Source organism: Pecten maximus, chromosome 9 (assembly GCF_902652985.1).
Source record: "Pecten maximus chromosome 9, xPecMax1.1, whole genome shotgun sequence".
In the NCBI taxonomy this organism is placed as follows: Eukaryota; Metazoa; Mollusca; class Bivalvia; order Pectinida; family Pectinidae; genus Pecten; species Pecten maximus.
This window is the reverse complement of record NC_047023.1, coordinates 9,673,806-9,687,705: the sequence shown is the minus strand read 5'-3', so window position 1 is coordinate 9,687,705 and position 13,900 is coordinate 9,673,806. Positions and strand designations below refer to the sequence as shown.

The window sequence follows — 13,900 nt, the reverse complement described above, 5'->3', positions numbered from 1 at the left end:
TTGTCTTAGAGTTTACTTAGAGTGCTTAATTTTTCTGTGTAGTTACAGAATTAAGAAAAATCAAGGAAACATTTTCATATTGATTTCTAAATGTAGTTCAAAGATTTTATAGTAACCAGACATCCAATACAAGCGAAGTCTTTTAAGTGCTTTACAGAATAAGAATGGTTAAGTTCTTCTTATTAGCCCACCATCATCAGGTGGTCTGTCAGTCCGTCCGTACGTCCGTCTGTCTGTAGACGCATTTTGTCCGGACAACTCCTCCTAAACCGATGGGCCGATTTCAATGAAACAAATATAGAGGACCATATGTAAATTTACATGCCACTTTCTTTTCTTTCAAAATTATGGTTGTTATGGCAACTGGTCACTATAAACAGGTTTTCCGATAAGAACCATAACTTTAAGTTTGTCCGGACAACTCCTCCTAAACTAAATGGCCAATTTCAATGAAACTTCACACAAATATAGAGGACCATGTTAAGATGTGCATGCCACTTTATTTTTCTCAAAATTATTGTTGCTATGGCAACTGGTCACTATAAACAGGTTTTCCAATATAAGAACCATAACTTTAAGTTTGTCCAGACAGCTCCTCCTAAACCGACGGGCCAATTTCAATGAAACTTCACACAAATATAGAGGACCATGTGTAGATGTGCATGCCACTTTCTTTTCTTTCAAAATTATGGTTGCTATGGCAACTGGTCACTATAAACAGGTTTTCTGATAAGAACCATAACTTTAAGTTTGTCCGGACAACTCCTAAACCGAAGGGCTGATTTCAATGAAACTTCACACAAATATTGAGGAGCATGTTTATATGTGCATGCCACTTTTTTTTTGTTTAATTATGGTTGCTATGGCAACTGGTCACTATATTACTGGGTTATCTTAATAAGCCTCTAATTAACAGTTCCAATTCACCATTGACTTGTGCAGATTGCGAAGGTACATGTATTAGTCAGCCATCCTGGCGACAGTTCTATTTTTTATTTTTTTCCTATATCTTTTCATATAAAACTAGTTATTCAGTAATATTTATAACCCCATCGTTAGCTGTGCGGTTTGTATCGCACATTTGTGCGCACGATGTCTGCATGGTGTGCTCACAATGTTTTTGGAACGTTGTGCGATCACACAACTGTATATTATCTATAGCATGCAACATTTGTACTGAACATGTGTCATTGCATAATGATGACAAAACATTTAACACAATAAAAGTGTAAGAAAGTGACTGACCTACATATTTTCCATCGCGGAGTCAGCTCCACACAAATGTAAACAATACAGAAATCCAAAGAAATCGCAATAATAATAAACATGCACAGAAGCCTGCCACACAGGTCATTGTAAACACTGTTTAAAAATCATTTGTCTACAAACGGTAGGAGAAATTATCTTGTTTGTAAAAACATCGGTGGACAAAACAGCTCACTAGCTGGCTATCGCAGTGTAAACAACCTGTCAATCCAATGTGTCAAATTTTACCTTGGTCCACGAATTTCAATGAGCTGGACGTTACACGGTTTTATTATTAATTATTCTATAATTTTAATGTCTTAACAATACGTTGCCAAAATCTTCGTCATTCACGAGAGGGATACTAAAGTACTTTTCACATTTTGAGGACATGATTAAGTGGTCGTTAATCGGGTTAGCGGGTTGGTCATTGAGAAGGGGTACTTTGTTGTTGGAAAACGTCAGCAAACGCGAAACTTGGTCGCATACAGGGAGGGATCGTTCTTTAGAGTGGTCGTAAAAGGGGGGGACCACTGAATAGTATGGGAGGCATTATACAATATCTACTCATGGAGACATTGTCACAGGTCGCTGTGCTGAAAGTGGTATACTGTTATCTCAAATGAACAGTTTACAAGTATAAGTGACAGTTATGTGCACATGTTGATATGTAAGCAAGAGTGACCTGATCAGAATATTGAAATAACAATGTCACTCTTATCTTACAGATTATGCATCGACCAAAGTTTAGAATTCGAGATGACGGAATGCTGGTTTTAAACTACACAGCAGAAGCCATGCAGATGTTTGGTGCGAGGAGACCCCGAGTCTGGAGTAAACACCCTGATGTCCTAGAAGCCGAGGCAAAAGAATCTATCAAAGAGAAGGGGGAAAATGTTGAGGATGCTGAACAGGTCTTGGCGGAGACAACACTCCAGTTTAGCCATTTTCAGGGTCAGACTTTCCGTTAGGTTTGTGAAAATGCCCTGAGCTATATATGTATGCCGGCTGGGTCGTGGACGATTCCAGGAATGAGCAAGAGACTCCAAATTGCAGTAACCTTACAGCCAATAAGGTAAAAAAAAAAACTATGTAAAATCTGTTGTCGATTATTGGTTATTGTTGATATTTACCCCATTTTGCAGTTGTACACCTGAAAAATACATACATATACATTTTGTACATACAATCAACACGATAAAAAAATATCTCATATTTGTCATTCACAGGTTTGTTTGCAAAGATATCTTCAGCTATTTCCAGAGAGAAGAAAAAATCATGGACCATAAGATGAAGGAGAGGCAGAGGCACCGGCATCTACCATAAGGTCACCTTCCCCATGGTCACCAGTGCTAGCCCCAAGGTTACCTTCACCAGGGAGGAGCTCCCACACAGCTGCTCTGGCAGCGCTTGTTAACACAACTAATTTGTCACCCAGGGCATTGCGATCTAAGATTAGACGCATCACATCTCCAGACAAGTCAACCTGCTCACAAGGCATCCCCAAGCAACAGGTTCCAAACCAGGCGATGCCGTCAGCCTCGGTCCACCATGTGGAACCAACACATTCTGATAAGTCAAATGATTCAATTGATGCTGGCAGTTTACTCTCGGCCATTGAACAGCTGGAGACTGACCAGACAAATGGTAATAAATGTTTTTTAGCATTAAATTCTGCAATGTCACCAGGCAGGCTATGTCCAGTAACAAGCCCATGTCCAGTAATAAGCCCACCCCTGTAACAGCAGGAATACACTGTTAATGCTTTTATCTGGGAACAAGCCCACTCTCTATATTGTTCAGAGTTTACATTACTTACACAGATATTTTCATTTGATTTCAGTGGAACCATTACACTGGGAAAAGACAGTCCACAGCAAATCAACCCATATTCCCTCCGAAGACAAGTCCAAATTATCATCATGCACGATACCCAATATTTTGTAGGAAATCAAACCAGATCCCCAGGAAACTAATGCAGCCACAATCACGTCGGAGTCAAAGATCCAGCCAGTTGAGGTAAACATTAACACACTGACCCAGTGATTAGACTAAGAACCTGAAGGTAGACATTTTTTTAAAATCATGACAACAAAATAGAGTTTGAAAACAAAAAACAAAAAAAGGAAAAATAAGAAAAAAAAATAAAAATTTAATGTCTATTCATTTCATTGTTACAGGTTCAACTGACTGGCAAAAATCAAGAAGCCAAAACAAAAGCATCCTGGAACAAGAACAACAGATCCACACCAACAGTGCTGGCCAGTCTCAAACCAGAAGACAAGTAACACCCTCTAGTTCCACCAAGAAACACCACATAGGCAGTCAAGATGTCCTCCTCCCAAGTTTAAACACAACTTCCGGTTCTGGTCTCTATACCAGTGACGTCACCAGTTCTGATTTGACTTCTGGTTTCTGCTACACTTCCGGTATCTCATTGACCAAGTGGTAAGTATAAAAATTTAAGGGAGTCATTTTTAAAGTTATGACAACAAAATGAAGTTCATAAACATACAAAAATGTAAGAAAAGATGAAAAACGAGAACAAAATAGATAAATAGAAAAAATAATTGTCATTTCCACATTATACCCATCTAAAAATATTCAATTTATTGTTACAGGTTCAACCAACGAGCAAAAAAACAAGACAAAGGCATCCTTGAACAAGGACTTCGGATCAACACAGCAGACGAAAGGGCCCCAGCTGCGATTCCTCCTCGATGATGAGACAAAATTCACCAGGGTCCCAGTCTCCCAGCAGCATCGTTTTACCCTACAGTACATCCCCCCCCCCCCCACCCCCCCCCCCCCCCCCCCCCAAACATTACTGCTGGCCAGTTAACTACCAGAAAACAGAGGCAGCACACTAAAGTTTCACCAAAGAAAACCAAAAAAGTCAAAAAGTTCTCTCAGGTTGAATCACCACATCCAGTTCCGGTACCAGTTCGGATCCCACCGCCCCTTCCGGTTCCAGTCTCCATATCAGTGACACTTCCGGTTTCTGCACCACTTCCCTTTTCCATACCACTTCCAGCTCCTACACCACATTTGATTCATGCACCACTTCTTGTTTCTGCAGCACTTCCTGTTGGGTCCATCCATGGTTTGCCAACAGCACAGCTACCTATTTCAGTCACCTGCCAGCCACCCAGGTATTTCGCCATCCTGCCCGGAGTGTCACAGCAGCCAGTTCTGCAGTCCGCCATGGCCCCCAGCCTGAAGTCATATTACAAGCACCAGAAGGAAGAAATGGAAAGGGGCAGGGTGGTTTGACGGTATGTAAGACAGAGGCAGATACAGTGCAGGAAATGTGGACAGGGGAGTGACAGCGTGACACCGGAAAGTTTTACGGGAACTGGTTTTACACCCAGACAGCCCAGGTGCCTTTTGATGAATGGAGGTAGATGATGAAGGCAAGAGGTTATCCCAAGAAGAAGAACTAGTAAAGCAACACTCTTTTTGTTTGTTTTGGTGATGGGAAAGTTATAGAAATATTTGTAATGCTGCCTAGCATAATGCTAGAAGGTCCCAAGCCCTTGTAAAAGCAGAGGGGAAATATTTCGAAATGTATTAAGAAATTCAACAAAATCAGTCTGTAATCAAGTAGTGCTATACACATTCCTATAGTGAACAGGTTTCACACTTGCTACTGTGTTGCAAGAGACCCAGGTTCGACTCCTGGTGGGAATCAAAGCATGAAAGGTTTTATAGTGTTTTCTATGTTAAAGGCTATTTGAATTAATTGTCAGTTAAATTTATTCACTTTTATGGTTTAATTTTGTCATTGAGTTTCATTAATGAATTTAAATACAAACTTTATTCGTTTCTTACTAATCTTATATTCGAGAAATGTAAAATAAGCAAAGCAATGAAATAGGCAATACAAATTTATTTTAAAAAAAACATCTGTCGACGGGAGTCGAACCCCTACTTCAGGTGGAGACACCCTATTTCACTGTGACTTCAAACAAACATGGAAATCTCTATCCCGAACTGTAGCGTGGGGCCTTTGGCAGCACCCACTGTTTATATCTTCAGTATGAACATTGCTGCTAGGGGTCCCAAATGGGGAACTGGCAGCTTACTAGTTGGCTGCTAGCAGCATTATACAGGGTGTTGCCTCAATGCTGTGATATAGTACTGAATTCTGTAGAAAATTTCTTTGTTTAAGATAACTAGGCTTTTGGATTGTCTACTATCTGATACCAGTTAGTTTTCCTGTGAAAACCTGTTAGCTTAATCTCTGCATGAAACCATAGTATTGCTGGTTTAGGGTCACACAGGAAAACAATAAAATTAATTAGATAAAGGGCAGCAGAGGTCTGGGAATGAAGCCCTATCTCCAGAACTGCCAAGTTACCCAGTGTCTTTAAATCGCTGATAACTAACCGTTGACAAATGTGTTTCTGGTATTAAGTGTACCTTGTGTAAATATTGTAAATATTAGAAATCTTCTGATAATCTCAATCAAATATGGAGAGAGTCTGTAGGTTTCAAATTCAATAGTCATGTATACATATATATTATGTAGTGATACTGTGCAAGTGAAAAGCCTGTCACATTGATACTATTTATGTCTTTACATTGCTCTATGTTGTGACTTGTGCAAATGAAACGTAGGAATGATGTTAGGACAACATCAACTGATATCTAGGATGATAATTGCATGCTGATAGCAAATATTGCAAAATTAGGTCAATGTGAGCTACTTTTTCTATGATTATTTTAGGGCTACAAGAATAGACATCAAGGATGAGAAAGGAATGCTGATAGCAAATATTGCAAAATTAGGTCACTGACCTACTTTTTCAATAATTATATTAGGCTAACAGAAATGAACACCTAAATATTGTCCTATTTTAGTAATTCTTGATTTGTATGTACATCAAGGGAAACCAGTCACTTGCGTAACCTAATTTTCACATTTTAAGAAAATGGCCACCATAAACTGAGCTCTGCTTGGTTTAAATTTAGATATTGTCCAGGTTTTATGAAATGTGATATGTAGGAACATAGTGGGACATCGGTCCCTTTCGTAGCCTCAATTTCCTGCCCTCTGATTGGTCGAAAATTAGATATTGAGTGATTTTGACAAAAACCATTTTCCCACAGAGTCATCGCCCCTCACTACATTTCATTCCATCTGTGATATCCTTCAGGTGTAACCCTCTATGCTATTGCCACTGTGAGATAGTTTAATAATTATTAATTATTGTGGGGCCGCGGTGGCCAAGTGGCTAAGGTGTCCCGATACTTTATCACTAGCCCTCCACCTCTGGGTTGCAAGTTCGAAATCTATGGTGAGCAGTTGCCTGGTACTGAACATAGACCGATGGATTTTCTCTGGGTACTCAACTTTCCTCTACCTCCAAAACCTAAATGACCCATCTGTAAATGGGACTTTAAACCTAATACAATTGTACACTGAACAGTTTGAACAGTTATCCTGCAGAAGAAAAGAGAAGCTGACAATCCGGCCAGTATGTGCTGTCATGGTTGTGACTTTGGGCAAGATCACTTTACCCTTATTGCCCTGGATGGCATGCAATGGGCCTCTTGCATGTTGTTCAGTCAGGTAGTCACCAACTACTACAAGGAGACCCAGCCACAGACAAAGAGATGCTACTGGTTTTTCAGAAACCAGGCAAACTGGCCTACACTGCTACCTTATGAGAAGTTTTAAACATTTATTTGAAAAGAAAACGTGATTTTTTGCTTGGTAAACTTCATTTTTGATTAATTATAATGTACCATTCATATTAATTAAATGCTTTTCCAGATATTCCCCTTAAGTTCTATTCATGATTGATCAATTATCGATATGATGATGATCGATCATGAACTCAAAAGTGATTCCCAACACTACTGAAGAAGTTGCAAAATTTTTAAATAAAAAAAAATGTTATAAACAATTTCCGAATCTGCTCAACATGGACCACTGACATTGTCTGACAAAGACACTGATACTGACTTTGAATATAGGGAAAGTCTCGAAATATCATTTTAATGAAATTGATATTTCAAACAAAGAAACAATTTTCCTTCTCTCATTTGTATCATTATGTTGCACTGGGGAATAATAAAAACATGGGATTTTCCTCATGCAAGTGTGATTTATCAACAATTTTCTCCAATTAATATTGGGGCGAGCAAATTCCCCTCAAATCCTGGATATTCCTGTCTGAATGAGTTAATGCCAATTTTTCGAGGATATTTGTCCAAATTCAGAAATTGTCTGATTGCAATGAATTTTGGTATGTAGGTACATCATGGGTCACCGGTTACTCTTATAACCGTACTTTAAATTTTGTAACAAAATGGTTGTCATTTCCTTGTCTTTAATTGGTCCAAATTAAGATATATTGTCCGTCTGATTTTAATGACATTTGATATGTATATAAAGATACATCATGGGGCACCAGTCTTTCTCTTAAACTCATTTTCACATTTCAACAAAATAAATGGTTGCCATTTCCTGGACTCTGATTGGTCCAAATTTAGTTATTGTCTGACTTTGATGAAATTTGCTGTGTAAGTACATCTATGGACACCGGTCACACTTGTAACCTCATATTCACATTTAAAGAAAATGGCCGCCATTTACTGCCCTCTGATTGGTCCAAATTAAGATATTGTGGAATTTTGATGAAATTTGATAATGATACATAATGGGACACTGTTTACTGTCATCACCTCACTTAAACGTTTTAACAAAATGGCCGCCATTTATACTGACCACTGATTGGTCAACATTTAGATATTGTCGGATTTCAATGAGATTTGGTATGTAGGTACATATTGGACACCGGTCACTCTTGTAACCCCACTTTTGCATTTAACAAAATGGCCGCCTTTTCTAGGCCTCTGATTGGTCCAATTTAAGATATTGTCCGATTTTGATGGCATTTGATATGCAGGTACGTACATCATGGGACAGCGATTACTCTAGATCTTGTAACCTCACTTTCACATTTAAACAATATGGCCACCAATTTCTGGCGTCTAATTGGTCAAAATTAAGATATTGTTCGATTTCGATTAATTTCGGTATGTAGGTGTATTAGGGGACTGTATGGGTTTCGTTGCCATATGTGAACAACACGATATTTTGTTGGTCGGAATGTATATATTAAGCGGTTTTGATGAAAACCTTGCTGAAAAGGAGTTATCGTCCCTCACTGCACTTCATTCTTTCTGTGACACTCCTTTAGGTGTCACCCCACTAGTATAAGGTATGGCTGTCAGTTGACAATGTCTATCGGATATAGCTGTCAGTTTACAATGTGTATCATATATTGTGTAAGTAAAGTGTGTATAAGATGTGGGTGTCAGTACAGTGTGTATAAGATATGAGTGTCAGTTGATGGTGTGTATTATACAATATGTATATGGCTGAAAGTAAAGCGTCTAAAAGGTATGGCTGTCAGTTGGAATTGTGTATCTGATATAGCTATTAGTTGACAATGTATCATATGCTGAATCAGGAAAGTGTCTATCAGATATGACTGTCAGTTGGCAGTGTGTATAAGATATGGCTGTCAGTAAAGTCTGTACCAGATATGGCTGTCAGTTGACTATCACATGTGGCTTTCAGTTGACAGTGTATCAAATATTGCTTTCAGTTGAGAGTGTGTATTAGATATGGCTGTCAGTTGACAATATCAGATGTGGCTGTCAGTTGACAGTGTGTATGAAATATGGCAGTCAGTTGATAGTGTGTAGCAGATATGGCTGTCAGTTGACGGTGTGTATCGGATATGGATGTCAGTTGACAATGTTAATCAGATACTGTGTCAGTAAAGTGTGTAAAAAATGTGGGTGTCAGTTGAGAATGTGTATAAGATATGAGTGTCAGTTGACTATATCAGATGTGGGTGTCAGTTGAGAATGTGTATAAGATATGAGTGTCAGTTGACTATATCAGATGTGGCTGTCAGTTGACAGTGTGTATCAGATATGGCTATCAGTAAAGTGTATATCAGGTATGGATGTCACTAAAGCATGTATAAGGTATGGCTGTCAGTTGACAATATGTATCGGATATGGCTGTAAGTTTACAGTGTGTATTAGATATGGCTGCCAGTACAGTGTGGATAAGATATGGCTGTCGGTTGACAATGTGTATAGGATTAAGATATGGATAAAAGTTGACAGTTTGTATCAGATATGGCTGTCAGTTGACAATGTGTATCAGATATGGCCATCAGTAAAGAGTGTATAAGATATTGCTGTCAGTTGAAAGTGTGTATAAGATATGGCTGTCAGCTGACTATATAATGTATCAATGTCATTTGACTATTTCAGATATGGCTGTCAGTTGACAATGTTTAACAGATACTGTGTCAGTAAAGTGTGTATACGATGTGGGTATCAGTTGACAATGTGTATCGAATATGGGGGTGTATAAGATATGGCTGTCAGTTGTCATTGTGTATACGATATGGCTGTCACTTGACTATATAATGTATCGATGTCAGTTTACTATTTCAGATATGGCTGTCAGTTGACAGTGTGTATCAGATATGACTCAGTTGAAAGTGGGTATCAGATAAGGCTGTCAGTTGTCTATATCGGACATTGCTGTTAGTGGCACTATCAAATATGACTATGAATGACGTATATATTAGAACTCTGTATTTTTCGTATCAATCAGTGTTAAGAAAAATGGAAAATAAATATGTTGTGTATATTTTTAGTTGTTTTACTTCTTTATGAACATTTTTTGGGGGGGGGGGGGGGGGGGGGGGGGGGGGATAAAGCCGAAGGGGAATATACTGGACAGTAACAGACACTTCTTTCATCAAGGGAAGTTTGTTAAAATTATAAGACACTGTTTGGTCAAGCGGAAGTTTAACTTTGAGCAATTTCTGCAAAATTTGTCAATTTAAAGAACATGATGAGTATGGCTAATGGTTGACTGTATCGCATATGACTTGTTTTGTAGAACCATATATAAAACCTGCACCAGTATTAACTTAGTGACACTACTAGTAATAGCTGTCAACCCCATATGACATTAATAGGTCCTAAATTACTCATCATTCCATCCCCTACATGACGTATAATCCTATACACGTCCGTTATATTGCGTATAATCATGTATACATCCCCTACATGACGTATAATCCTATATGCATCCTCTACATGGCGTATGGGTTTCGGTATTCACTTGCCCGTGTGTATGGGTTTCGGCCATCACTTACCCGTGTGTATTGGTTTTGGCATTCACTTGACCGTGTGTATGGGTTTCGGCATTCACTTGCCCGTGCGTATGGGTTTCGGTATTCACTTGCCCGTGTGTATGGGTTTCGGTATTCACTTGCCCGTGTGTATGGGTTTTGGCATTCACTTGCCCGTGTGTATGGGTTTTGGCATTCACTTGCCCGTACGTATGGGTTTCGGTATTCACTTGCCCGTGTGTATGGGATTCGGCATTCACTTGCCCGTGTGTGTGGGTTTCGGCATTCACTTGACCGTGTGTATGGGGTTCGGCATTCACTTGCCCAGGTGTATGGGTTTCGGCATTCATTTGACCGTGTGTATGGGTTTCGGCATTCACTTGACCTTGTGTATCGGTTTCGGCATTCACTTGCCCGTGTGTATCGGTTTCGGCATTCACTTGACCGTGTGTATGGGTTTCGGCATTCTCTTGCCCGTTTGTATGGGTTTCGGCTATCATTTGCCCGTGTGTATGTGTTTCTGCATTCACTTGACCGTGTGTATGTGTTTCGGCATTCACTTGACCGTGTGTATGGGTTTCGGCATTCTCTTGCCCGTTTTTATGGGTTTCGGCTATCATTTGCCCGTGTGTATGTGTTTCTGCATTCACTTGACCGTGTGTATGTGTTTCGGCATTCACTTGACCGTGTGTATGGGTTTCGGCATTCACTTGCCCGTGTGTATAAGATTTTTACACCGGAAGTCATGAGTTGGCAGTGTCCAGTCATGTTTTCATTTTTTTTGTATAATCAATAAACGAAGTAGCTAGCAGCATTCGCGATGTCAATCTGGGTATGTTTGTAAAATTTTATCTCCCTATGCCATCTGCAAAATTTCTATCCTACATATATTATATATGTAATAGTAATATCATAGTCATATAGTATATATATTTTACCTATGTAAAACATGAACAATGTTCTTAATAATACTGAACAGTTATTAATGCCAATAATGTATCTTATATGTAGCGGGACAGGGCCGGTGACCAGGTAGCTCAACTGGGTATAGAGCATCCGTCTACTACGGAGTTTGGAGTTTCCGAGTTCAATTTCTGTCCTGGTCCCATTGCTTTACAATTCCTTCTCCTGTTACATCATATATGGAGCATATATAAATTACGTTGCTGAATACAATTATCCAATTGTATGACTATTGTTGCTTTATACACAGACTCTCCGATCAAGGATTCCAGCTTGATGTGTTTCATGCAGATAACGACTCCACAACAACTGCAAGAATGCTTTTTGACTTCCCAAAATTAGAGAAAAAGATGACCAAAATCACGTCAAAAAAGGGATATCAAAGTCCCTATATAAGCTATCCAAGAAGTAAGTTTTAACAATGATAATTATAGTATGCCACTCAATAAAATGGGAGGAGGGGTAGCAACGGGGTCAAACCAGATACTAGTTTGGGAAAGGGTACATTCATGTCTTAGACATATTCTTGTTGAATAATTAATAAATATTTATGCATTCATGGAAAAATTACATCATGTGCTGCCATATCCACTAAGCATTTTGTTTTAGTTATGTAACATAGAGGCTATTAGGGAACAACCAACCAATTGAAAAAATATATTTTTGAAACAGCCCCTGTGTATAGAACGTTGAGCCAAGGATAAAATGTGTGCCGGCAGCCACTGATTGGCCAGTATGTTAGGAAGTGAGAAAATAGATATGTAGCCTGATAGGTAACTATCAATAAGAAATGTTGATATAAATTTCGTAAGTCCGATTGGTTTTTTTCCCAAAAGTTCACGTAATAATAGTAAACAGGTAAACATTTAAGATTTTTGCGAATTTTTACTGCGAAATTCACCTCTTTTCAAAATGGCTACCCTGGAGAAAATTTGAGCTGAAGGACCCAACTCTTTTTTTTGATTAGGTGTTATATCAGACCCTAAACTTTTGTTATAAACCATAATCGTCATATTCAATTCAAGAATTTGAATGAAATAATCCAAAACGTTAACACTAAAGTCTATGGGAAAGCAATTGGTTGGTTGGTCTCTATATATATATATATAGCGAGCTACCGCATATGACATTTTGTGCCATCTAGCGTCCCTGGTAACCAGATGATGGGACCGACTAGCACATTTTCGGACGTGATTCTCATCATGGAGGCATTGTAGCAGAATTTAGAGAGAAATTGAGATTCAGGGGGGATTGATGATGAAAATATGACACATGTAGTGTTACAAGGAGAACCATAGACCGGACAGATACGGACATACATTCTATATTTCAATGGTAGCGGTATATATCGTGGCTCGGGGTACGGTGGTATGCTGGTTGTACTGCTGGCACTACCCCGGTTCAATGTGAGGGTGTGTGTCTGGTTGTTCTGTTGTCACTACCCCGATTCGGTATTCGGTGATGTGTTTGGTTGTTCTGTTGTCACTACCCCAGTTCAGTGTTTGGTGATATATTTGGTTATTTTTTGTTGTCACTTGCCCGGTTCCGTGTTCTGTGTGTTTCGACTCATTTATCTAAATAATGGCTCTACTCCTAATGTTTTTTCTCGTTTGGCCTTTTTTTTTCTTCATTTTTTTTACAAAAAGACCATGACATGGGCATATATTACATGGGAAAACGGGTAAGTTAAGTGATAACTCTAGATTAGGATGTAATTGACCCTCAGACATTGCGAGTCTCCATCAGTTATATTGTATCATTGAATGTAAATGATTCTGAAAACAACAAAGGCTTGTTTCATATGAATTTAACAAACTTGTCCATTAAATATTACTTGAACACAATGCATATACTTATAAATTATGCAAAAGAAAAATTCATTGATTTATGTAAATAACATAACTTGAATATGTAGGTACAAAAGTCTTCCCAATGGCACTGCCTTACAAAATCCCACACTGAGGACACGCCTGGAAGGAACTAGTTGCCAAATATTCATGCCGGTCTGGAAACCTCCTGAATTTGGGCTCCACACAAGCAAATGAAAGTTTTAACAGCCTTGCTTTCACAAAAAACACCGAAAGCCAAGTAAGAGTTGCAGTAGTTGTAAGAAACTAATTTCTTTAATATCATTAACCTGGTCCGAATGACCAGTGAGCTTATGCCGTAACGCGGCATCCATCGTCCATCAGCTAGTCCGTCCACTTTTCCCCTTCAAACGACTTCTTCTAGAAACTGTAATAACCAGGGTCCTGCTATTTGGCCACTAGAAAACTGAAATAGCCAGTAACCTGATATTTGGCCAGTACTTAGGTACCTGCGAAGGAGTGCTACAAAGTTTCCTCATATAAATTACCTTGACCTTTCTAATATATTGTGTTTAGTTCAAAGGTCAGCTTTATGCGATGGACAGGGTCAAAGGTTAACGAGTTATCATGGGTAAAAGTTTTAAGAATCGTGTTTCATTAGGCCCAGGGTGCCTGAGAAGGAGTGCTATAAATCTCAATATCTTA

General features: G+C 38.9%; 2 protein-coding genes across 3 annotated transcripts in view; both read left to right on the top strand.

The window, feature by feature from the left end:
- Window positions 1-13,481, top strand: part of LOC117334895 — a 30,886-nt gene extending 17,405 nt beyond the window's left edge. Inside the window, exons 4-5 of the mRNA XM_033894737.1 lie at window positions 11,638-11,795; window positions 13,303-13,481. Of these exons, the coding sequence (XP_033750628.1) occupies window positions 11,638-11,795; window positions 13,303-13,349 (205 nt within the window). The 3' untranslated portion in view covers window positions 13,350-13,481. The remainder of the gene's footprint in view (window positions 1-11,637; window positions 11,796-13,302) is intronic.
- On the top strand, window positions 2,458-4,030 carry LOC117334533. Of its 2 annotated transcripts, XR_004534190.1 has the most exons (4): window positions 2,458-2,892; window positions 3,089-3,264; window positions 3,426-3,693; window positions 3,867-4,030. XR_004534190.1 is itself a non-coding variant. In XM_033894215.1 (3 exons), the coding sequence occupies exons 2-3, from the start codon at window positions 3,401-3,403 to the stop codon at window positions 3,967-3,969; spliced, it is 396 nt and encodes a 131-aa protein (XP_033750106.1). In that variant the 5' UTR covers window positions 2,458-2,892; window positions 3,089-3,400; the 3' UTR covers window positions 3,970-4,030. The 2 variants fall into 2 exon arrangements, 1 of the variants encoding a protein (XP_033750106.1); XM_033894215.1 differs by having other exon boundaries at window positions 3,089-3,693.
- Window positions 13,482-13,900: the final 419 nt, after the last annotated feature.